Source organism: Xenia sp. Carnegie-2017, unplaced genomic scaffold (genome assembly GCF_021976095.1).
Source record: "Xenia sp. Carnegie-2017 unplaced genomic scaffold, XeniaSp_v1 HiC_scaffold_23, whole genome shotgun sequence".
NCBI classification, from domain to species: domain Eukaryota; kingdom Metazoa; phylum Cnidaria; class Anthozoa; order Malacalcyonacea; family Xeniidae; genus Xenia; species Xenia sp. Carnegie-2017.
The window spans coordinates 20,595,726-20,623,275 of record NW_025813486.1 but is presented as its reverse complement, the minus strand read 5'-3'; the positions used below and the strand labels follow the sequence as shown (position 1 = coordinate 20,623,275).

Genomic DNA, 27,550 nt, shown 5'->3' with positions numbered 1-27,550 from the left:
TTTGGCCCATTTTCCTATGACAAATGCATTTGTTCAAAAGCTAGCATGCTAGCTTTTGAACAAATGCATTTGTCACAGAAAAATATGGCAAAGTGACGCGTACAGACGGGCGTATAAAACTTGTAACATAGAGTTTTGTCATAGAAAATTTGCTCGTCTGTAAGAGCCTTTAATTATCATGATGTATCGAATAAAAAGACGATTGTTCCAACATCTATAGCAAGAGCACTAAAAGTAGCTAGCAGCATAACAAAAGGAAACGTTGAAATTTGTTTCAACGTAATAAATTATCTACTGCCATATGCAAAATCCAAAAGTTAGTATCTTTGAGGAAACAAATTTTTCTTGATTTTTTTACTGCTATCAAATAATTTTATTTTAAATTTATGAAAACTTGTGTCATCTTCTTATTTGTATTTTTATCGAAATAATTACAATATCCTTATTATGCTTACATTGTATTCTGTGCATTTGTAATGGACAACATCTTTCAAATATGCTTTATATAAGACGCCTTTCGACAGGCAAAATTTGGTTGGTGGGAAATTATCGCAACGACTCTCTCGTGTGTTTTTCATTTTCGTATTTCATGTATCCCAGTTATTTTGGAACATTGAATATTTACCAAGAATATTTTCGCAATCGAGACAATCTTTTACTGTGGTCATTAAGTGGTGATCAAAGAGCTAAGTGGAAAAAAGGCCAAGTCACAGTTAATTTTACCATGGGTCTATCTAGGGTTAGTATATATTTATAAAACTTTCTGAAACTTTGTAAATTTGTCCATGCAACTTACTTTTTATTATTAGTTAATCGTTGAAGCTGTCGTGCGTAGATACAGAAGAGACTTTCTAGCTCTCGACAATCTTGCTTTTTCTCCAGGAAGCTGCGACACAATACCAAGGGTGGCCATTCCTAGCTCTGCTTTTGGTAAGTATTTGTTTTCTTGAAGTGTGAAATGTTTTGCTTGGTCACTCTTGTTGTTTTTATGTTCTTGGAAATATTCTAACTTTTCATTTGGCTCATAGATAATTACATAATGACACAAGAAATATTGAATACAATAAATAAATCAACTGTAAACTGTCAATTGCCAATCGATGTTTTGTATTCAATGATCTATTTTATAGATTGTTCTATTGGTTCATTCTTTTCGTTTGAAAGTAAGAATTGTGAAAAATGTCCCATCTATACATATCAACCATACCGAAAACAAACTCGTTGTCTTACCTGTAATGATGGTAAAGGTACCATCAATGTTGGTGCAGTAAGTGAAAAAGAATGCATAAAAGGTAATTTTTGACATTGTGCACTTCAGTGCTAATAAATCTATATAAGCTTAGTGTGCGTATGTTTACATATTTATATATATATAAAAAGTGTACAACAATGTGCCCTCCCGGCTATCACCGTTGTAAAATAGGGACTACTGCACTTGGGACACAGATAGTACGGTTACACATTGTATGGATTATCAATAAGTTGTTTGGTAAAATTCATGATAGATTTAGTGAACATTAAAGTTATCTGTGTATCCACTACTTCAGAGACTGGAATTTTTTTACACAATTTCGAGTTTTTTTGCTGAACTTTCAGCAAACGTTGACAAAATACAAACAAGAATTGTTAATTGATTAAAAAAGTAAAATCATTTCATATTAATAAGTTCGGTGCTTTTAGCTTTTAAACCTGCTGTGAAACATAATGTTGCATAGACTGCATTAAGTTTTGTGTAAATTTGCATAAAATTTACGCAATAATTAGCGTAAATCATCTCATTTAACTCAGAATTTTAAGTTCTGTCAATCGTTTACACGATTTTTTGTGTTGAAAATACACATATTTCTTTGAGTAAACAATTTGCTCATTTTTTAGTAAATTGTTACACACAAAATCATGTAGAGCAGTGCGTTAAGGTGAAGAGTTGGGCAATTAAGTCAAGTCTTACAAAGTTTTGTGATAAATGTAATGAAATTAATTTTTAAGTTAACTCATAAAATATATTTTATTTACCGGATGGGAGATCCGTACGGAAAAAATATTTTCACGAGATCTCAAAAACCCAGTAATCCACAAATATAATCGATACATGTTATCTTTACTTTGACTACCGCCGTATATACTGCATGACGCTGTCAGCTAGTCAGTATTTCGACTATCAATATATTATTGGTCTAGTGGTATACATGTGTAATTGATCAATGTAATTTTCTACACAATAAGGGACTATCTCTGTTTACGTATTTATAAGTGTGTTTTAATAGAAATTTTACTCTAAAACCTGTGTTGCTGTAAATGCGTTCTCTGTGTGTACATTTACTAGTAATTATTTTAATACAATTACCCACAAGATGTGTAATTCATTCTTTAACTCAAAATATTGCGTTCAGTGGATACATTGTTGTTATGTAAATTTACCAATAGTTGTATGTAGTGTGTTCACTACTGTTTGTGACACTGTGGATACACATTTTACTAAAATTTTTGTGTACAATTTACACAAGATTTTTTGCAGTTAAAACCCATCATCTTGTGTGGTGTGTTTTGGCTCCCTACAAATGCATTTCAGACTTTTTCTATATTCTATAACAACTAACATGGCTGTTTAACTTTCGATTCCTTTTTCGTTCAGTCAAAAGATGTGATTTTCAAAAGGGACTGGGAACTACTGAATGTCCATGGCACAACGTAGAAGATGACGGTGACTTTGACTGGAAACTTCGCACATCATCATCAGCACATTGGAGACCACCACGCTATGATGCCACAGGCTTCAGTATTGGTAAGATGGCAACGTTTATAGTGAATAAGTGTTGTATGTACAGCTGCTTGAATTAAAAAAAGAAAAATGATGAAGAGTATTTAGGATTTTGTCTTTAAATGACAATTCGGATTTTAAATGTCAATCAGTAAGTTATTTTTAATAAACTCTAACGTCATAAATATATTGCTGGATCTAAAATAGATACTTACCTAAAATTAAAATCAGATGTGGTTTCATTCAGCTAAAAGACACAAAAATAGATGATAATTTTATAGCTATTATGGTTTTTTAAAAAATTTTGTTTATTGAATTTGTTAAACCACGATAATTTTATATTTCTTTATATATAAAGTCCACATATATCTTACATTTCTTCATGTATTGTAGGACGATATGTTTATTCTTTATATATATGTATAGTCTACATGTATATTCTATTCGTTCAAGCGCTGTAGGACGATATCCTTATTCTTTTTTATGCAGTCTACATATATCTTACATTTCTTCATGTGTTGTAGGACAATAGCATGGTAAGGCGAGTGAGATGATAAATATTGGTTGTTACTTAATGTAATTACGCTTGTAAATTGTGAGGTGCAGACGGTTGTAAGCCCAATTCGAATGTGGATGACTTGGAGTTTAGTTTTGTGAAGCAAAGTGGAGGGCAATGACGACTTTGACTGAAGACTTAGTTCACTATATCGAACATCACGTTATAATAACGACGGCCTTAGTTTTGGTATGATTTCATTTTTATATAGTAGAGAGGCTTTATTGATGAATTAGATGGAGATCATTTAGTGAGATTTTGTTTTCAAAAATTACTATTCGGATTTTGAATTGAGCTGAAATTCCTTTTGAATTTAGTTGATGACATGTCACACCAGCAAACTGCAGGCAGTGAACGCTCAGATAAGGCTTCCTTTTAATTTCTTTAAGAATATTAATTTTTGTTTTGTTTTTCTGTATTGTTCTTAATTTTTTTATAGCAAGTGCTTAATATGCATGGCAACTTTTAGAGAGGAGATTGGTACTTGTGCCATTGAATGAGTCAGCGAAAACCGCAAGATTTTTCACCCATGAATGTTGTCAAATCGGTGGGACTAAGCAGTAATTGCTATTTCCTCTCATCACGACAATGTTCTTGTCATTAAATCTCTTCTTCAACTTAGCATTAACGTTTTTTGTGATCTCGTACAGGATCGATATTTATCGATCTAGTAGCACAGTAGCTTCTTGAATAATAACAAGTTGTACATTCTTGGGAATATCAACATAATTGGCCATTCTTTCAGTATCATTTGAGAACACTTAAAACGTCTCTCTTACGTTACAGGCTTTCAACTTCTTATTGAACAAAGCAATAGGACTTTGGTCATACTAATCGTAATCTTAAATAAATGACTTATCAATAAAGATGCATTCTTTATATATATATATTGTTTACATATATCGTACATTTCTTCATGTGTTGTAGGACGATATGTGTATGCTGAAATGCGATACTATTTTCAAGGCAAAGCTTGGTTGCTGGGAAGTTATAGCAACAACTCTGTCATGTGTTTTTCTTTTTCGTATTTCATGGGTATTAGTTATTATGGGACATTAAATATTTACCAAGAATATTTTCATAATGGATACAGTCCTTTACTGTGGTCATTAAGTGGTTATCAAGGAACTAAGTGGAAAAAAGGACAAGTCACAGTTAATTTTACAATGGGTCTATCTAGGGTACGCAACTTACGCATATTTATACAACTTAAAATTAAACTTCGGCAATTTGTCCAAGCCACTTACTTTTTCTTCATAGTTAATCGTTGAAGCCGTCATGCCTAGATTCACATTAAGCTATGTAGCTCTCGACAATCTTGCTTTTGCTCCAGGAAGCTGTGGCATAATACCAAAGGTGGCCATTCCTATCAATGCTTTTGGTAAGTATTTGTTTTCTTGGAGTGTGAAGTGTTTTGATTGGTTACTCTTGTTGTTTTTGTGTTCTCGGATATTTTCTAACTTTTCATTTGGTTCCTAGTTAATTTACATAGTGAGACAGAAAACATTGAATACAATAAATAAATCAACTGTAAACTTTCAATTGTCAATCAATGTTTTATTTTCAAAAATTGTCTTTTCAGATTGTTCCAATGGTTCATTTTTCTCGTTTCTAAATAAGAAATGTAACAAATGTCCCAGCTCTACTTACCAGCCGTACACAAATCAAACTCGTTGTCTTACCTGTAATGATGGTAAAGGTACCATCAATATTGGTGCTGTGAGTGAACAAGAATGTTTAAAAGGTAATTTTTAAAGTGTCACTTCAGCGATGAAAAATTAAAACTATGAATATTTTTAACTCTTCCTTGGTTTGTATTTTAAAAGGTATAATCTAAAAAGTTGTATATACCTTGTTTGCACGGCTAGATTTGATAATGTACTGATATTTCATATGTTAATTTGTAAAAATTCGTATTTTTGGCAAGTCTTTCGACGTTCCATTCCGTACAATAGAAGTGAAGACAATGCATGCTGTTGATTTTCTTTATCTATTTTATAAAGCAGTAGTTTGAAAATATTTTCTTATTAATTTTTTTATAATTGAATATCAAGAAATATTTGTTTTGATTACACAAATAAGTTTGTGGTTCAAGGGCTTCGCAAGGAGTTCAAATAGAAGCGCAAGTCTTGAAACACACACCAAAATCAACGCTTTCCTCCTTTGAATAAATCCAATAAAAGCTTCACATGAATCTTAGTCTCATTCCCAGGGCCTCTCTTTTGTTAGAGCATGTACGCTCATTCCCAATTCTTTCGTCTGTTCATCTCAAACTTTTTTGCATGTGCTTAAGTATATTGGAACATGAACATTAACCTGTTAACAAACGCAATGCTGCATGCCTTACTACAAAGTGAAGAGTTAAACGCAGGCTATGTCACATTTAACCACTTATTTTTATTTAAGTTCATCACGTGATTAGCTCTCACCAGAATGAGGTTTGAACAAATAATCCCCTGAAAGCCATTCAGGAGCCTGGGAAAGCGCGGCACTATATAAATAAAACGAAAATAACATCACTTTCTCTAATTTCTGAAATAACAATAATTCTAATATACTACCAAATACATCGTGGTTAAATTGCATCTTAAAATTTGTACTGAGGTTAAAACAAGAATTGATAAAATAAACGGAATGCTGCTTTTTTAAAAATTCCCTATGACGTAAAATTTACAAAGACAGGCCAATAGCTTACATTCCATATAAAAAAAGTTTTTAACGCTCATAAATTGCATTTTGCCATGTTGTTTATACAGGGTGTATAGAAAAAAACCGAACAATCAAAAAAACCTCTTTAAGTTCATTAGCGCGCGAGATCTTCAAAAATCTTTAGTGAAATAGATAGTTCTACTTCCAATAGCTAGTTAATTTCACAAAAACTTTTTGCAAATAAAATCGATTTAGTGGGAGAATTGTGTTACCGAAAAGTACTTTTGAAAAAACTCGTGCTCGAAAATCAAAAGAATAAAAAGCAATTGGAACAAAGAAGGTTGAAATATGGTACATGTTGTTCAAGCTTACAAAATTTTGGGAAATTTGGTTCAACAGGATACAAACACCTTGCATTCAAATTGCAGATTATTTAGCGTTTTTTTTATTTGCCATGTTTTAAAACCTTTATGAATTAGTCATATTTGATTTAATCTACCCTCAAATTTATACATAATTAACAAGGTCTATATCAAAATGCCATTTAAAAATAAAAAATTCAAAGCAATTCGCAACTTAAAAGTTATGCATTCGCATACTCATTAGCAAAATTTCCTTAAACTTTATTACCTTTAAAAACATGTGTCATATTGTAACCCTATATCTTCCAATTTCTTTTTACCTGTATGATTTTTATGCGCAAGCTATTTCAAATGTGCTTCTCTGTAACACAATTTTTACCCTATAAATTTTTCTTATTTGAGACAGTTTTACTCTCAGATAACGCTTTGGAAATCCAACTGACTATTTCCACGAGACATTTTTGCAAATCGTATGCCCAAATGACTTAAGTGTCGTTTTCTAAACTTTTCAGGTTTTTTTGACACACCCTGTAAAGTAGAATTACCATTATTCTCGTTTAAATAGCATGCACACTAGGTAGATTTTTTGCACTGCCTACTAAATCTAAAGGCTTTGAAAGCAAAACAGGTAGAAAAATTTTATTTTCTTGTTGCAAACTTTAGTGTTAATAAGTTGTTTGGTAAAATTCATGATAAATTTAGTGGACATTAAAGATATCTGTCTGTCCACGACTTCGGAAACTGGAAATCGTTTAACACAATTTCGGGTTTTTCTGCTAAACTTTCGACAAATGTTGCCAAACAGCAAAGAAGAATTGATAAATATTTTAAAAAGAAAAATCATTTTAACCTTTAAAAGTTTATGATGCTTTTATTAGTTATACTTTGCTGTGAAACAAAGCGTTGCTTAAAAATCTGTTGTCTTGTGAGGTGTGTTTTTGTTTCATACAAATGCATTTCAGGCTTCTGCTTTATTTTTAACAACTAATATGGCTATTAAAATTTCGATTTTTTCCCATTCAGTCGAAAACTGTGATTTTCAAAAAGGACTCGGAACAACTGTTTGTCCATGGCACAATGTGGAAGGAGACGATGACTTAAACTGGGAAATTGTTACAGCATACTTAACAGATAGAGGTTATAAAGACCCAAGTTATGACGCTACAGGTTCTAATTTTGGTAAGATAGAAGTGATTTATAATAAAGAGACGCTAGATTTTGAACTTCTTAACCAGCTGACAGCTTAAGCTGCAATAAGTAAAATGATAGAGGTCATTTAATAAAATTTTGTCTTCAAAAATGACAACTTAGATTTTAAAAGCTCGTCATCAATAATTACAAAATAAACACAATGAAATGCGTGCGCTGATTGGTTTAAAGCTTTTTTTGCATTAGCGTGGGAATAACGATCTGAGCTCAACCAATGAAATCAACCAATCCATCAAAAAGAATTTGCAAATCAATCATGAATACACGATGACGAATATTAAAACGGAATTTTTGTTTTGCATTATTGTTATTCTACAAAAGAAATAAAAGATGTTTTTCCTGTTTGTACTGGCTTATGCAAACCTCGAAGGCTTATGCAAACCTCGAAGGCTTATGCAAACCAGGGCAAGCCTGAAACCGAAGTTCAAGGGTTGCACCTGATCGAAAGTTCTCACAAACGTCTCCGAGGTTTGCATAAGCCTGCAAGGCTTACATAAGCTAGTGCAAGCACGAAAAACATCTTTCATTTCTTTTATAAAATAACAATAATGCGAGACAAAAAAAAATTTTAATTTTTCCTCTAAAATGTATTCATAATCATTTTTCGATTTCTCTTTCGCTGATTTATTGTTATGATTGATTTGATTGGTTGAGCTCGGATGTGTTTAGCACAGGCTAATGATAACACAGCTCTAGACCAATCAGGGCATGCGACAAATGGCAAATTGTTTATTTTATAATTCTTAATTAAAATCTTATTTATGAAATCTAATATTACGTATATTTTCCTTGGTCTAAATTTGATAATTAAAGACTTTAAAGTTAAAATTAGTTTTAAAATCAATTTCGTTTTTATATTTGGAATTTGTTTATTAAATTTGTCGATATATTTATATTCATAAATTTATGCCAGAAAACTAGGTGAAGTAAATTTTATACCTACACAAAAAACAGACGTATCTAACTGTATAAAGCGAGCTAAAAGCATCAATCTTATTATGAGTGACCTTGTAAGTAATTTTAAATAAATGACTTATCAACAAATATGCATTCTTTATATATATAGTCTACATATATCTTACATTTCTTCATGTGTTGTAGGACGATATCTTTTTGCTGACATAAGACACCGTTCAACAGGGAAAATTTGGTTGGTTGGAAACTATCAAAACGACTCTCTCGTGTGCTTTTCATTTTCGTATTATATTCGCCGTTATTATGAGACATTAAATATCTACCAAGAATATTTTTACAATAGTTACAATGTGCTACTGTGGTCATTAAGTGGTGATCAAGTAACTAAGTGGAAAAAAGGTCAAGTCACAGTTAATTTTACAATGGGTCTATCTAGGGTACGCAACTTACACATATTTATACAACTTAAAAATAGCTTTGGCAATTTTTCCAAGCCGCTTACTTTTCTTCAAAGTTAATGGTTGAAGCTGTCGTGAGTAGATACACAAGAAACTTTCTAAGCATCGACAATCTTGCTTTTGCTCAAGGAAGCTGTGACACAATACCAAAGGTTGCCATTCCTAGCAATGTTTTTAGTAAGTATTTGTTTTCTTGGAGTGTGAATTGTTTTGCTTAATCACTCTTGTTGTTTCTGTGTTCTTGTAAATTTTCTAACTTTCATTTGGCTCATAATTAATTACCTAATGAGACAAGAAACAATAAATAACTCAACTGTGAACTGTTAATTGTCAATCGATGTTTTGTTTTCAATGATCTATTTTATAGAATGTTCTATTGGTTCATTCTTTTCGTTTGAAAGTAAGAAGTGCGAAAAATGTCCCATCTATACATATCAACCATATCCAAAACAAACTCGTTGTCTTCCCTGTAATGATGGTAAAGGTACCATCAATGTTGGTGCAATAAGTGAACAAGAATGCATAAAAGGTAATTTTTGACATTGTGTCACTTTGGTGATGATAAATCTATATAAGCAACGTGTGTGTATGTTTACATATTTATATATATATATATATAAAGTGTACAACAATGTGCCCTCCCGGCTATCACCGTTGTAAAATCGGGCCCCTGCACTTGGGAAACAGAAAGTACGGTTACACATTGTATGAATTATCATTAAGTTGTTTGGTAAAATTCAAGATAAATTTAGTTAACACAAAAGATATCTGTGTGTCTACGACTTCTGAGACTGGAAATTTTTTTTACACAATTTTGAGTTTTTTTGCTGAACTTTCAGCAAACGTTGACAAAATACAAACAAGAATTGTTGATTGATTAAAAAAGTAAAATCATTTGTATATTCATAAGTTTGGTACTTTTATCATTTGAACCTCTTGTGAAACATAAATTTGCATAGACTGTATAAAATTTTGTGTAAATTTGCATAAAATTCACGCAATAATTACGTAAATCATCTCATTTAAATCAGAATTTTTAGTTCTGTCAACACAACAATACGGTAAAGATTTGACTTACGTTTTTGAGCTAAAAATATACAAAATTTCAGGTAATTTAATCGTTTACACAATTTTTTGTGTTGAAAATACACATATTTCTTTGAGTAAACAATTTGCTCATTTTTCAGTAAATTGTTACACACAAAATCATGTCGAGCAGTGCGTTAAGGTGAAGAATTGCGCAATTATGACTAGTTTTACAAAGTTTTGTGATAAATGTAATGAAATTAATTTTTAAGTTAACTCATAAAATATACGTTATTAACCGGATGGGAGGACCGTACGGAAAAAAATATTTTCACGGGGTCTCAAAAACCCAGTAATCCACAAATATAATCAATACATGCTATCTTTACTTTGACTAGCGTCGCATATGCTGCATGACGCTGTCAGCCAGTTAGTATTTTGACTATAATTATATTCTTGGTCTAGTGGTATACATGTCTTATTGATTAATGTAATTTTCTACACAATAAGCGACTATTTCTGTTTACCTATTTTTAAATGTGTTTTAATAGAAGTTTTACTCTAAAACCTAAGTTGCTGTAAATGCATTCTCTGTGTGTACATTTACTAGTAATTTTGTGTAATACAATTACTCCAAAGATGTGTAATTCATTCTTTAACTCAAAATATTCTGTTCAGTTAATACATTGTTATTATGTAAATTTACCAATAGTTGTATGTAGTGTGTACACTACTGTTTGTGACACTGTAAATACACATTTTACTGAAATTTTTGTGTACAATTTACACAAGATTTTTTGCAGTTAAAACCCATCATCTTCTGTGGTGTGTTTTGGCTCCCTACAAATGCATTTCAGACTTTTTCTATATTCTATAACAACTAATTTGGCTGTTTAACTTTCGATTCCTTTTTCGTTCAGTCAAAAGATGTGATTTTCAAAAGGGACTGGGAACTACTGAATGTCCATGGCACAACGTAGAAGTTGACGATGACTTTGACTGGAAACTTCGTACATCATACTCATCAATTTACGAACCACCACGCTATGATGCTACAGGCTTCAGTATTGGTAAGATGACAACGTTTATAGTGAATAAGTGTTGTATGTACAACTGCTTGAAAAAGTATAATGATGAAGAATATTTAGGATTTTGTCTTTAAATGACAACTCGGATTTTAAATGTCAATCAGTAAGTTATTTCTTAATAAAATCTAACGTCATAAATATATTTCTGGATCAAAATAGATGCTTACTTAAAATTAAAATCAGATGTAGTTTCATTCAGCTAAAAGACGCAAAAATAGATAATAATTTTATTGCTATTATGGTTTTTTAAAAAATTTTGTTTAGTGAATTTGTTAAAACACGATAATTCTCTCTTTCTTTATACATAAATTCCACATATATCTTACAATTCTTCATGTGTTGTAGGACGATATCTCTATTCTTTATATATATGTATAGTCTACATGTATCTTCTATTCCTTCAAGTGTTGTAGGACGATATCCTTATTCTTTTTTATGCAGTCTGCATATATCTTACATTTCTTCATGTGTTGTAGGACAATAGGATGGTAAGGCGAGTAAGATGATAAATATTGGTTGTTACTTAATGTAATTACCCTTGTAAATTGTGAGGTGCAGACGGTTGTAAGCCCAATTCGAATGTGGATGACTTGGAGTTTAGTTTTGTGAAGCAAAGTGGAGGGCAATGACAACTTTGACTGAAGACTTAGTTCACTATATCGAACATCACGTTATAATAACGACGGCCTTAGTTTTGGTATGATTTCATTTTTATATAGTAGAGAGGCTTTATTGATGATTTAGATGGAGATCATTTAGTGAGATTTTGTTTTCAAGAATGACTACTCTGATTTTGAATTGAGCTGAAATTACTTTTGAATTAAGTTGATGACATGTCACACCAGCAAACTGCAGGCAGTCAACGCTCAGACAAGGCTTCCTTTCAATTTCTTTAAGAATATTATTGTTTGTTTTGTTTTTCTATATTGTTTTTAATTTCTTTATAGCAAGTGCTTAATATGCATGGCAACCTTTGGAGAGGAGATTGGTAGTTGTGCCATTAAATGAGTCAGCGAAAACCGCAAGATTTCTCACCCATGAATGTTTTAAAATCGGTGGGACTAAGCAGTAAATGCTATTTCCTCTCATCACGACAATGTTCTTGTCATCAAATCTCTTCTTCAACTTAGCATGAACGTTTTTTGTGATGTCGTACAGAATAGATACAGTAGCACAGTAGCTTCTTGAATAATAACAAGTTGTACATTCTTGGGAATATCAACATAATTGGCCATTCTTTCAGTCTCATTTGAGAACACTTAGAACTTCTCTCTTACGTTACAGACTTTCAACTTCTTAAAGAACAGAGCAATAGGACATGGTCATACTAATCGTAAACATATCTGAAGAAAATTTAAGTGTCGTAGTGATATATACTTAATTGTCATGATGTATCGAATAAAATGACGATTGTTACAACATCTGCAGCCAGAGCACTAAAAGTAGCTAGCGCCATCACAAAAGCAAACGTTGAAGTTTACTTCAACGTAAAAAAATTATTTACTGCCATATACAAAATCAAAAAGCTAGTATCTTTGAGGAAACAAATTTTTCTTAGTTTTTTTGTTTTCAAAAGCTCTGACTGGTTAAAACTACAAACAAACAGCAACTATGGAAATTGGAAACTTTTAATTTTCTGTCCACACTTGACAAACTGCGACATTTCCCCGATTTGAGAATTATAGGGTTCCCCAATGGGGGTGATGTAACGCCCTGCCCGTCCTCTTGTGCCACCCCTGAACCACGATAATTTTATATTCATAAATTTATGAAAGAAAACTTGGTGCGATAAATTTTACAATTACACAAAAATCTTACTTATCTTAGTGTACAAGGTGTTTTAAACAACATAAATCGATCTCTTTATGAACATTACTGTAATGGTCGATCAAGCAATCTTAAAGAAATGACTTATCAATAAATATGCATTCTTTATATATATAGTTTACATATATCTTACATTTCTTTATGTGTTGTAGGACAATATCTTGCTGCCAAAAGACACCGTTTAACAGGCAAAATTTGGTTGGTGGGAAATTATCGCAACGACTCTCTCGTGTGTTTTTCATTTTCGTATTACATGTATCACATTTAACCTGGGACATTAAATATCTACCAAGAATATTTTTATAATGGATACAGTCCCTTACTGTGGTCATTAAGTGGTTATCAAGGAACTAAGTGGAAAAAAGGCCAAGTCGCAGTTAATTTTACCATGGGTCTGTCTAGGGTACGGAACTTAGACCTATTTATTCAACTTTAAACTTTGTTTATTTGTTCAAGACAGTTATTTTTTGTTTATAGTTAATCGTTGAAGCTGTTTTGAGACAATCCAACAACTTTGTAGCTCTCGACAATCTTGCTTTTTCTCCTGAAAGCTGTGACACAATACCAAAGGTGGCCATTCCTATCAATGCTTTTGGTAAGTATTTGTTTTCTTGGAGTGTGAAGTGTTTTGATTGTTTACTGTTGTTGTTTTGTGTTCTTGGAAATTTTCTAACTTTTCATTTGGTTCCTAGTTAACTTACATAGTGAAACAGAAAACATTGAATACAATAAATAAATCAACTGTAAACTTTCAATTGTCAATCAACGTTTTATTTTCAAAAATTGTCTTTTCAGATTGTTCCAATGGTTCATTTTTCTCGTTTCTAAATAAGAAATGTAACAAATGTCCCAGCTCTACTTACCAGCCGTACACAAATCAAACTCGTTGTCTTACCTGTAATGATGGTAAAGGTACCATCAATGTTGGTGCTGTGAGTGAACAAGAATGTATAAAAGGTAATTTTTAAGGTGTCACTTCAGTGCTGAAAAATTAATATACTATGAATATTTTTTAACTCTTCCTTGGTTTTTATATTAAAAGGAATAATCTAAAAAGTTGTATAAACCTTGCTTGCAAGGATAGATTTGATGATGTACTAATATTTCATATGTTAATTCGTAAAAATTCGTAATTTTGGCAAGTCTTTCGACGCTCCATTCCGTGCAATAGAAGTGAAGACAATGCATGCTGTTGATTTTCTTTATCTATTTTATAACGCAGTAGTTTGAAAATATTTTCTTATGATTTTTTTATAATTGAATATCAAGGAATATTTGTTTTGATTACAAAAGTAAGTTTGTGCTTCAAGGGCTTCGCAAGGAGTTCAAAGAGAAGCGCAAACCTTGAAACAGACACCAAAATCAACGCTTTCCTCCTTTGAATAAATCCAATAAAAGCTTCACATGAAACTTAGTCTCATTCCCAAGGCCTCTCTTTTGTTACAGCATGTACGCTCATTCCCAGTTCTTCCGTCTGTTCATCTCAAACTTTTTTGCAGGTCCTTAACTATATTGGAACATGAACAATAACATGTTAACAAACGTAACTCTGCATGCCTTACTACAAAATGAAGAGTTGCGTCTGTAGCTTATACGCAGGCTATGTCACGTTCAATCACTTATTTTTATTTACCTTAATCACGTGAGTAGCTCTCACCAGAATGAGGTTCGAACAAGTAATCTTCTGAAAGCAACTCAAAAGCCTGGAAAAGCACGGCAATATATAAATAAAACAAAAATAACATCACTTTCTCTAACTTCTGAAATAACAATAGTTCTTATGTACTACCAAATACATCGCTTTTAAATTGCATCCTAAAATTTGCATTTAGGTCAAAACAAAAGAGTTGATAAAATAAACGTAATGCTGCTTTTTTCAAAATTCTCTATAACTAAAAGTTACAAGGACAGGCCAATAGCTTTCATTCCATATTAAAAAGGTTTTAACGTACTTAATTTGCATTTTACCATGTTGTTTATACAGGGTTTATATAAAAAAACATTGAACAATCAGAAAAACTTCTCTAAATTCATCAGCGCGTAAGATCTTCAAAAATCTTTAGTGAAATAGGTAGTTCGACTTTCAATAACTGGTTCATTAGGCAGAAATTTTTGGCAAGTAAAAACGATTTCGTGGGAGAATGGTGTTACCGAAAAATACTTTTGAAAAAATTCGTGCTCGAAAATCAAAAAAACAAAAATCAAGTGGAACAAGAAAGGTTAAAATATGGTACATGTTGTTCAAGCTTACAAAATTTTGGGAAATTTGGTTGAACAGGATACAAACACTTGGCATTCAAATTGCAGAGTTTTTAGCGTTTTTTTTTTATTTGCCATGTTTTAAAACCTTCATGAATTAGTCATATTTGATTTAATTTACCCCCAAATTTATGCATGATTAATAAGGACTATATCAAAATGCCATTTAAAAATGAAAAATTCAAAGCAATTCGCAACTTAAAAGTTATGCATACGCATACTCATTAGCAAAATTTCCTAAAACATTGTTACCTATAAAAACATATGTCATATTGGAATCCTATGTCTTCCAATTTCTATTTACCTGTATGATTTTTTTGCGCAAGCTATTTCAAATGTGCCTCTCTGTAATACAATTTTATCTTATAAATTTTTCTTATTTGAGACACTTTTACTCTCAGATAATGCATTGGAAATCCAACTGACTATTTCCACGAATCGTGTTTGCAAATCATATGCCCGAATGAATTTAATGTCGTTTTCCAAACTTTTCAGGTTTTTTGACACACCCTGTAAAGTAGAATTATCATTATTATCGTTTAATTAAGATGCACACTAGGTAGATTTTTTGCGCTGCCCGCTAATTCTAAAAGCTTTGAAAGCAAAGCAGGTAGAAGAATTTTAATTCTTGTTGCAAAATTTAATGTTAATAAGTTGTTTGGTAAAATTCATGATAAATTTAGTATACATTAAAGATATCTGTCTGTCCACGACTTCGGAAACTGGAAATCTTTTAACACAATTTCGGGTTTTTCTGCTAAACTTTCGACAAATGTTGCCAAACAGCAAAGAAGAAAATATAAATATTTTGAAAAGAAAAATCATTTTTACCTTTAAAAGTTTATGATGCTTTTATTATTTAAACTTTGCTGTGGAACATAGCGTTGCTTAAAAATCTGTTGTCTTGTGAGGTGTGTTTTTGTTTCATACAAATGCATTTCAGGCTTCTGCTTTGTTTTTAACAACTAAAATGGCTATTAAAATTTCGATTTTTTTCCCATTTAGTCGAAAACTGTGATTTTCAAAAAGGACTGGGAACAATTGTTTGTCCATGGCACAATGTGGAAGGAGACGATGACTTAAACTGGGAACTTGGTGCAGCACACTTAACACATAGAATACCTGAAAACCCAAGTTGTGACGCTACATGTTCTAATTTTGGTAAGATAGAAGTGATTTATAATAAAGAGACGCTAGATTTTGAACTTCTTAACCAGCTGACAGCTTAAGCTGCAAAAAGCAAAATGATAGAGGTCATTCAATAAAAATTTGTCTTCATAAATAACAACTCAGATTTTAAATGCTTGTCATCAATAATTACAAAATAAACACAATGGAACGCGTGCACTGATTGGTTTAGAGCTGTGTTTGCATTAGCCTGGGAAAAACGATATGATCTCAACCAATCAAATCAAACAATCCATCAAACAGAATTTGCAAATCAATCCTGAATACACTTTGACGAGTATTAAAACGTTCTGTTTGTTTCGCATTATTGTTATTTTACAAAAGAAGTAAAAGATGATTTTCGTGTTTCCACTGGCTTATGCAAACCGGGGAGACTTTTGGGAAAATTTGAGAGCAGATCAATGCAAGCCTGAGACCGAAGGTCGGGGGTTGCACCTGCTCAAGAGTTCTTACCAACATCTCCGAAGTATAGTCTACACATATCTTACATTTTTTCATGTGTTGTAGGACGCTATCTTTATTTAAAAAATATACACAATCCACAAGGCAAAGCTTGGTTGGCGGGAAAATATCGCAACGACTCTCTCGTGTGTTTTTCATTTTCGTATTTCATGTATCGCAGTTATTATGAGACAATGAATATCTACCAAGAATATTTTTATAATGGATACAGTCCTTTACTGTGGTCATTAAGTGGTTATCAAGGAGATTATTGGAAAAAAGGCCAAGTCACAGTTAATTTTACAATGGGTCTATCTAGGGTACGACACTTACGCATATTTATACAACTTAAAATTAAACTTCGGCAATTTGTCCAAGCCGCTTACTTTTTCTTCATAGTTAATCGTTGAAGCCGTCGTGCCTAGATTTACAATAAGCTTTGTAGGTCTCGACAATCTTGCTTTTGCTCCAGGAAGCTGTGGCACAATACCAAAGGTGGCCATTCCTATCAATGCTTTTGGTAAGTATTTGTTTTCTTGGAGTGTGAATGGTTTCTGTTCTTGGAAATTTTCTAACTTTTCATTTCGTTCCTAGTTAACTTACATAGTGAGACATAAAACATTGAATACAATAAATAAATCAACTGTAAAATTTCAATGGTCAATCGACGTTATATTTTAAAAAATTTTCTTTTCAGATTGTTCCAATGGTTTATTTTTCTCATTTCTGAATAAGAAATGTAACAAATGTCCCAGCTCTACTTACCAGCCGTACACAAATCAAACTCGTTGTCTTACCTGTAATGATGGTAAAGGTACCATCAATATTGGTGCTGTGAGTGAACAAGAATGTATAAAAGGTAATTTTTAAGGTGTCACTTCAGTGTTGAAAAATTAATATACTATGAATATTTTTTAACTCTTCCTTGCTTTTTATATTAAAAGGAATAATCTAAAAGTTGTATATACCTTGTTTGCACGGCTAGATTTGATAATGTACTGATATTTCATATGTTGATTTGAAAACAATTCGTATTTTTGGCAAGTTTCTCCACAATCCATTCCGTACAATAGAAGTGAAGACAATGCATGCTGTTGATTTTCTTTATCTATTTTATAAAGCAAAAGTTTGAAAATATTTTCTTATGATTTTTTTATAATTGAATATCAAGAAATATTTGTTTTGATTACAAAAGTAAGTTTGTTGTTCAAGGGCTTCGCAAGGAGTTCAAAAAGAAGCGCAAACCTTGAAACAGACACCAAAATCAACGCTTTCCTCGTTTGAATAAATCAAATAAAAGCTTAATATGAACTTTTGTCGCATTCCTGGGGCCTGTCTTTTGTTAGAGCATCAACGCTCATTCCCAGTTCTTTCGTCTGTTCATCTCAAACTTTTTTGCAGGTCCTTAACTATATTGGAACATGAACATTAACCTGTTAACAAACGCAATGCTACATGCCTTTCTACAAAGTGAAGAGTTGCTTCTGTAGCTTATACGCAGGCTATGTCACGTTCAACTACTTATTTTTATTTAACTTCATCACGTGACTAGCTCTCACCAGAATGAGGTTCGAACAAATAATCTTCTGAAAGCAATTCAAAAGCCTGGAAAAGCACGGCAATATATAAATAAAACAAAAATAACATCACTTTCTCTAACTTCTGAAATAACAATAATTCTAATGTACTACCAAATACATCGCCGTTAAATTGCATCGTAAAATTTGCATTTAGGTCAAAACAAGAGAGTTGATAAAATAAACGTAATGGTGTTTTTTCAAAATTCTCTATAACTGAAATTTACAAGGACAGGCCAATAGCTTGCATTCCATATTAAAAAGGTTTTAACGTACTTAATTTGCATTTTACCATGTTGTTTATACAGGGTTTATATAAAAAAAACATTGAACAATCAGAAAAACCTCTCTAAATTCATCAGCGCGTAAGATCTTCAAAAATCTTTAGTGAAATAGGTAGTTCGACTTTCAATAACTGGTTCATTAGGCAGAAATTTTTGGCAAGTAAAAACGATTTCGTGGGAGAATGGTGTTACCGAAAAATACTTTTGAAAAAATTCGTGCTCGAAAATCAAAAAAACAAAAATCAAGTGGAACAAGAAAGGTTAAAATATGGTACATGTTGTTCAAGCTTACAAAATTTTGGGAAATTTGGTTGAACAGGATACAAACACTTGGCATTCAAATTGCAGAGTTTTTAGCGTTTTTTTTTTATTTGCCATGTTTTAAAACCTTCATGAATTAGTCATATTTGATTTAATTTACCCCCAAATTTATGCATGATTAATAAGGACTATGTCAAAATGCCATTTAAAAATGAAAAATTCAAAGCAATTCGCAACTTAAAAGTTATGCATTAGCATACTCATTAGCAAAATTTCCTAAAATTTGTTACCTTTAAAAAAATACGTCATATTGTAACCCTATATCTTCCAATTTCTTTTTACCTATATGACTTTTATGCTCAAGCTATTTCAAATGTGCCTCTCTGTAATACAATTTTATCTTATAAATTTTTCTTATTTGAGACAATTTTACTCTCAGATAATGCATTGGAAATCCAACTGACTATTTCCACGAATCGTGTTTGCAAATCGTATGCCCGAATGAATTTAATGTCGTTTTCCAAACTTTTCAGGTTTTTTGACACACCCTGTAAAGTAGAATTACCATTATTATCGTTTAATTAAGATGCACACTAGGTAGATTTTTTGCACTGCCCGCTAATTCTAAAAGCTTTGAAAGCAAAGCAGGTAGAAGAATTTTAATTCTTGTTGCAAAATTTAATGTTAATAAGTTGTTTGGTAAAATTCATGATAAATTTAGTATACATTAAAGATACCTGTTTGTCCACGACTTCGGAAACTGGAAATCTTTTAAAAAAATTTCGGGTTTTTCTGCTGCACTTTCGACAAATGTTGCCAAACAGCAAAGAAGAATTGATAAATATTTTAAAAAGTAAAATTATTTTTACCTTTAAAAGTTTATGATGCTTTTATTATTTAAACTTTGCTGTGGAGCATAGCCTTGCTTGAAAATCTGTTGTCTTGTGTGGTGTGTTTTTGTTTTATACAAATGCATTTTAGGCTTCTGCTTTATTTTTAACAACTGATATGGCTATTAAAATTTCGATTTTTTTCCCATCAGTCGAAAACTGTGATTTTCAAAAAGGACTGGGAACAACTGTTTGTTCATGGCACAATGTGGAAGGAGACGATGACTTAAACTGGGAACTTAGTACAGCATACTTAACAGATGGAAGAAGTAGAAACCCAAGTTATGACGCTACAGGTTCTAATTTTGGTAAGATGGAAGTGATTTATAATAAAGAGACGCTAGATTTTGAACTTCTTAACCAGCTGACAGATTAAGCTGCAAAAAGCAAAATGATAGAGGTCATTCAATAAAAATTTGTCTTCAGAAATGACTTTAGCCTGGGAAAAACGATATGAGCTCAACAAATCAAATCAAACAATCCATCAAACAGAATTTGCAAATCAATCCTGAATACACTTTGACGAGTATTAAAACGTTCTGTTTGTTTCGCATTATTGTCATTTTACAAAAGAAATAAAAGATGATTTTCGTGTTTGCACTGGCTTATGCAAACCGAGGAGACCTTTGGGAAAATTTGAGAGCAGATCAATGCAAACCTGAGACCGAAGGTCGAGGGTTGCACCTGCTCAAGAGTTCTTACCAACATCTCCGAAGTATAGTCTACACATATCTTACATTTTGTCATGTGTTGTAGGACACTATCTTTATTTAAAAACAAGATACAATGTACAAGGCAAAGCTTGGTTGGCGGGAAAATATCGCAACGACTCTGTCGTGTGTTTTTCATTTTCGTATTTCATGTATCGCAGTTATTCTCTGACGTTAAATGTCTACCAAGAATACTTTTATAATGGATACAGTCCCTTATTGTGGTCATTAAGTGGTGATAAAGGAACTAAGTGGAAAAAAAGGTCTGTTACTGTGGTCATTAAATGACGATAGAAGAAGAAGATGGGAAAAAGGCCAAGTCACGGTTAATTTTACTGTAGGTCTATCTAGGGTAAGTAAATTACATTTATTTATACTGTTTTATTAAATTCTGTCAATTTGACTAGGCCATATATTTTAATTCATAGTTAATCTTTGAAGCTGTTGTGCGTGGACGACACCACAACTTTGTAGCTCTCGATAATCTTGCTTTTGCTCCAGGAAGCTGTAACACTACACCAAAGTTGGCCACTCCTAGTAATGCTTATTGTAAGTGTTTGTTTTCTAGGAGTGTAAAGTACTTTAATTGATTGGTGTTACATGAGAACAACTATTATCATGCAAGACATTTATAAGCTAACATTATATTAAGGTGGCTCGATAGGAAAAAAATCAAGAAAAATTCAATTTTTCAAAAGTATCATTTTTAGGCAGTTTTACTAATAATCTTTCATATACAATAGAGTTTTATAATACTAGGCTTTTATTTTGCGTGATTTTAGAGGTTTTCTAAGATGCACCATAAATTTTTTATTGGTAACCATGGAAACCACATCAATTTTTTTTCAAAATAACCATGTTATACAGTTTTGCATGGTGATTTTCATTTTGTTTTGTAAAAGTAGAGTCCTTACAAAGAGGACTGGTAAGTAGCCCACTCACATCGCCTGGTTACCAAGTCAGAATGTTCATGCACTCATGTTTGTAAAGAAAGTCAGTGAAATGCTTTGTAGTAATCGTGTCAAAATCTGGTCAAAATGCCTAATAATAAGAAGTTTGTTCGATCGAAGGGTAAAAAACGAACGTTTCATGAGAATTGTTATGTTGAAATCAACAAATTAGTTGATTCTCAGTCTTCTGAAACTGAGAAAGTAGATGAAACAAGTACGACTACTTTGTCAAGTGAAGTGGCATCTTCGAGCGCATCAGAAATCAGATCCTTGCCTGCCTCAAAAAGAAAACTTCATTCTGATATTTCAAGTGAGGATGGCGAGGGTTTATCTGATGGATTTCGCCTGGTAGATATCTATTCTGATGTCGATTTTTAGCACATTTCTGTGCCCAAAATGTAAGTCTGATCACGTTGTAATGGAAGAAGACACATCGGCAAAAATGGGACTTGTTTCTCAACTCTCATTCAAATATTCGGCTCGAATGTGCACATATTCCAAAGTTTTTGATAACTTACAAGTGTATTATGGCAAGGCAATAAGAAACAATTCCCACAGCATGGAAAGGATGAAGAATGCTATATGGCAATATGGAACCACACTAAGTCAACAGATGCTAACCCAGACCAAGACCTTTGCCCGAAAGGAGAAAGCAGTTGGTGTGGGTATCAGAGAGACCTTGTAAAGAATACCCAAGAGTATTCTCACAGTCATCCACTGCCAGAAGCTGTTTCACAGTGTATATTGCCAGTTTTCACAGATCTGAGCAAAAGTCATCTGCTGTCTTCCTGTCTCCATGGTGGTATAAAAAACCAAAACGAGGCATTCATTGCCTCGATTTGGCAGCGTGCCACCAAGGAGACACATTCAAGCCTGCTAACTGTGGAACTGGCAACCTTTCTGGCTGTGGGTGTTTTTAATGATGGCTCTAAAGCAATATTAGATGTGTTGCAAAACATGGGTATCACTCCTGGCTATAATACTAAGGCTGGAATGAAAAAAATGTACTATGACTGTCTTCGTCATTCAACCAGAAACAGCTCAGAGAAGCAGAAAAGTAGGAGAAAGAGAATAAGACAAAGAAAAAAAGGATATTTTGACAAACTTACAGAAAAAGAAGGCACCCACTATGAAGCTGGAGCATTTTAAGATCTAAACTGAAACTGCTTTGGTGATCCTAAACTTTGCAGCTAATTTTCTCAATTTATCATTTTCAGCCTAGACCGAATATGCTTTTTGTGATTTCTGAAGAACTATAAGACCTACTGATCTGAAATTTTCACTGAAGATTTATGATCATATTATTTGTGCAAGGAACTAGAATTTTGATGTAGCACTAACTCAGCACAAGTTATAAGCATTTTGGTCAATGGAATTTTGACGATTTTTATTACCTTACTTCAAGATACTAATTTTTAATGAAAGGATAGCCATATCAAGCTGATTCTAGTTCCTTGCATAGCTCAATGATTGTTTATAATATGATAAAAGATTGGGAACCACACCTATTATAGTTTTGCCAATAGTAAGTTTCTTGTGACCCCATAATTTTCATTGCCGGAAAAACAGGCTCAACTTACCAGGTCATTACACTTTTAGAATTGTATGAATATATACCAATTTTTTATGGTTAATTTGCTTAAGTGTTTTGTTTCTGTCCCCCAAAAATCATGGCATTCCAATAATTCTTTAATGATAAAATAAGCTTTTAGAAATGGCGAATTTTGCCTATCGAGCCACCTTAAATTATTATACCTTTTAATATTATATATTTATTATTTATCTTTAATATGCATTTTGGGTTGTCGTTAACAGTAGGACATAATCTAGTTGCTTGCTTGCATGCTCTAGAAGCTTCCTTCTAGAAGCTTACGTAAACACGTAAACCTATATTTTAAAACCGCAGATCTCGTTATTGTCGTTTGTTATTTAGGTAAACAAATTTTATATATCTTACTGTCACTATGCTTTTTGCTCGTATTTGTTTTGTAGCAGTGTGAAGTGTTTTGATTGGTCACTTTTTTTGCTTTTATGTTCTTGGAAATTTTCTAACTTTTAATTTGGCTCATAGTTAATTACATAATGAGACAAGAAACATAGAATACAATAAAAAATCAACTGTAAACTTTCAATAGTCAGTCAACGTTTTATTTTCAATGATCTTCTTTATAGATTGTTCCATTGGTTCATTTTTTTCGTTTGAAAGTAAGAAATGTGAAAAATGTCCCATCAATACATATCAACCATACCCAAAACAAACTCGTTGTCTTACCTGTAATGATGGTAAAGGTACCATTAATGTTGGAGCAGTGAGTGAACGAGAATGTATAAAAGGTAATTTTTAGCATCATTAGTAATATTTCTGTTTAAAAAATCAATGCACTATAAACATATTTTTGTTTTTATAATTTCCTTAGTTTTTCTAATAAAAGAAAAAATCTCCAATGTAAAAACTTGTACATACCTGGTTTGCAAGACTACATTTGATAATGCATTGATATGTCGTACGTTATTTAGTAAAAATCCGTATTTCTTGCACGTCTTTCAACGCACTATTCTGGTACGATGGAAATAAAGACACTGCTTGTTTTTATTTTTCTTTATTAATTTACGAAGCAGTAGTTTGAAACTATTTATTCATGATTTTTTTATTATCGTGTATCTGGAGTATTTGCGTTAATTTTAACTGTTGTTATCTATAACCACATCAATGAAACAATTTGACAAAATACTAAAACAACAAAGATAAACTAAAACCATGTATACTAGAACAAGACTGTATAAAAGGCAATTTTTAGCATTGTTAGTTACACTTCAGTATTGAAAAATCAATTTATTTTATAGTTATTATATTAACAAGTTTTTGCTGTCGCTACTTGGTGTTTCACTCCATAGGGCGATCTTTAAGAAACTGACAGATAATTTATTATTCACTGTATATGAATAGTTTATGAGGTGTTAGGTTATATAACAGCATGGACTACAATAAAGCATGCCTGGATTACCAGTCTTTAAATCTATATATAAATACTGTAGAAAAAAATGAGTTTATCCGGATTTTTTGTATAAGTTATTTATTAATGGAGGATTGAGATAATTGGATGATGTGGAATGCGTTGTTATGGGCTTGGGTGTATTGTGAATAGGATTGGTGTTAATATATATTATTACCGTGAGTTGCTATGGTTTTAGTGTCGTTAGTAGATTTTTGTCCTTTTTCTTTAGTTGTGAATATATACGATAGAAATGTCAATATGGCTGTTTATTGTGTCGTTGTCTTTACTCTACCAAGCGTCTTCAAATTTGCGTGCGTGTTTTGTCTGTGCGCGTCCGAGTACTTTAGTTTCTGTCCAATCCTTTGCGTGGTTATTTGCAAACGTATGTTCTGCAGGTAGTGAGTTTGGGTGTTGTCGTTTTATGGCGTTTTTGTGTTCTGTGAGTCTTGTCTCGATTTTCTTCGATTTTTGTCCTATATGTATTGTTTTGACCAATTTTGAAATGGTATCATGTAGATTGCGTTGGTTGTATCGTGAATTGTTGTCTTGTCTTAACTATTGGTAAAATATTATTTGAGTTTTTGCGCTGGTTTGTGGGCAACGTTTACATTGTCCAAGAAGTCATGCAGTCATTTTTGATTTTCCGTTTATGTATTCATGGTAATGTGTAATATCATGCAACAACTGCATGACTTCTTGGACATGTGTAATATCATGCAACAACTGCATGATATTGTCTATGGTATGAGTTCTGTAAGGAGAATTCAGTGGAGAGGAAAAGGTTGTTGGTGTTTATTTAAAGTAGCATTCTTATTAAATATACTAGCCGCTGACCATATACCAAATATTGTGACATGAACAAAACGTTCGGTATACGTATTTCTAGTGAGGTTAATTTTGTTGAGCTATCTTACGTAAAACTCGTATTTTTTTAAATAGAATAAATCGTTCTGAACTATTCGCGATCCATGGACACATTCAACAAAGGTTGACTAAGTCTAAGATGTCATTTTTGTCAATTTGTGTCCGTGGCTCGCCAAGATTTGTCGTTTGTGAATAGTTTGTTTGTAATTCTTTGTCTGTGTCTAGTGGTGTGGATGTGAAGAAAAATGTGTCGTCGTAAGATATCATGATTGTGTGTGGTTGTAGTTTAACGGTGTCAATATTCGCGAGGAAGGTGGTGGCGTTTTTGATGGTGTGAGGTGAACTTTTGACTATAGGATAAAGAATGTTAGAGAGATATTTTGATATTTCATATGTAGGTGATCCTGGAAGAAGTACGATTTTTTATAAATAATTTAGCTATTTCTTTGTTTTTCTATTAATAAGATAAGAATAATCCGTAAAAAGTTGTACCTACACCTTGTTTGCATGGCTAGATTTGATAATGCACTTATATTCATAGGCCTATAGAGTAAAAATCCAAATTTCTTCCACGTCTTTCAACGCTCCATTCTGGTACGATGGAAATAAAGACAGTGCATGTTGTTGATTTTTTTTATCAATTTTATGGAGCAGTAGTTTGAATTTATTTACATATAATTTTTCAATCATTGATTATCACAAATATCAGCGTTGATTTGTAGCATGGTTATTTATATATAACACGTCTACGAAATATTTTAACAAATTACTAGTCTAGCATATACCCCCAAATATATCACATTTAAATTCTATGTCGTAAATTTGTATTTAGGTTAGAAAAGTAGATAAAGTAAATTTATATATATCCTTTTCTTCAAAATACTTGTAATAATTACTAAGACAGTCCACATAACATTTCATAAAACGCAATTTTAATATTCATAATCTACAATTCGACATATTTTTTATTGTAAAATTACCATGGGTTATACAAAGATATTATTTTATAGAATGATCTTCAGTCTTGCTGGAAGAACTTTTAGTCATTTAGTTTTTGCGGAAAAATTCATGATAAATTTAGTGAATATTAAAGATATCTTGTGTGTCCACGACTTCAGAGACTGGAAATTTTTTACACAACTTCGAGTTTTTCTGCTGAACTTTCAGCAAACGTTGCTAAAATACAAACAAGAATTGCTGATATGATAAAAAAGTAAAATTATTTGTATGTTTATAAGTTTGATGCTTTTACCATATGAACATGCTGTGAAACATAATGTTGCATGCACTGCATAAATAGTTGTGAAAATTTACGCGTAAATTATTTGAATAAAATCATTTCAATTAACCCAGAATTTTGAGATTTGTTAATACAAAAATACGGTAAATACTTAACTTACGTTTTTGAGTTTAAAATATTCAAAATTTCAGGTAATTCAATCGTTTACACAACTTTTTGTGTTGAAAGTGCACATATTTCTTTTAGTAAACAATTTGCTCATTTTTCAGTAAATTGTTAGACACAAAATCTAGCAGTTCGTTAAGGTGAAGAGTTGTGCAACTAAGACTAGTTTTACAAAGTTTTGTGATAAATGTAATGAAATTAATTTTTAAGTTAAGTCATAAAATATATGTTATTTACCGGATGGGAGGTCTGTACGGAAAAAATAGTTTCACGAGGTCTCAAAAACCTAGTAATCCACAAATATAATCGATACATGTTATCTTTAACCTGACCACTCCTGATAATGCTTTTGGTAAGAATTTGTTTATGCTTTTTTGCAAAGTGTTTTGCATGCTCACTCTACTACTTTTTATGTTTCTCGAAAATTTTCACACTTCTAATAAGTTTTATAATTAATTTACATAATATGATAACGAAAATATTGAACACACTAAATATTTTACATTTCTTTAAAATAACTTAACTAATATTTTCAAGTCAGTGCTTCTTTTTCAATCATCATCTTTATAGATTGTTTTATTAGTTCGTGTTGTTGTTTTTATTATTTCCATTTTCTTTACAACTCTAAGATTGCACTTTCAAATCAATCTCTTGGATATTTCATTCAGCTCGCTACTAATTCCTGCCCACTATCGTTAAATACTCTCCTGCTTTGCTTTTATTTGTAACAATTTTCAATCCCCAATCACGCCATTTGAAGATGCTTAACCGTTTTTCATCGGTGTTGCCATTTTGAGTGTATCAAAGGTGATAAATGCTTTCTCAACTATACCCTGTGTATTTACACTAAAAAAATAATGATTCTTTAACCAGAAAC

The 27,550-nt window shown here is 32.0% G+C and overlaps 2 protein-coding genes across 2 annotated transcripts in view; both read left to right on the top strand.

Moving 5' to 3' along the window:
- The window catches only part of LOC124448550, a 325,208-nt gene that overhangs the window by 164,629 nt on the left and 133,029 nt on the right, over positions 1-27,550 (top strand). The gene's annotated exons all lie outside the window — the stretch shown is intronic.
- The window catches only part of LOC124448552 (MAM and LDL-receptor class A domain-containing protein 1-like), an 82,127-nt gene that overhangs the window by 35,066 nt on the left and 19,511 nt on the right, over positions 1-27,550 (top strand). The window contains exons 6-13 of the mRNA XM_046999529.1: positions 4,897-5,058; positions 7,349-7,504; positions 8,636-8,886; positions 8,964-9,084; positions 9,275-9,436; positions 10,854-11,003; positions 13,001-13,251; positions 13,326-13,384. Coding sequence (XP_046855485.1) covers positions 4,897-5,058; positions 7,349-7,504; positions 8,636-8,886; positions 8,964-9,084; positions 9,275-9,436; positions 10,854-11,003; positions 13,001-13,116 — 1,118 coding nt within the window. The 3' untranslated portion in view covers positions 13,117-13,251; positions 13,326-13,384. Of the gene's footprint in view, positions 1-4,896; positions 5,059-7,348; positions 7,505-8,635; positions 8,887-8,963; positions 9,085-9,274; positions 9,437-10,853; positions 11,004-13,000; positions 13,252-13,325 lie in introns of the transcript that reaches the window.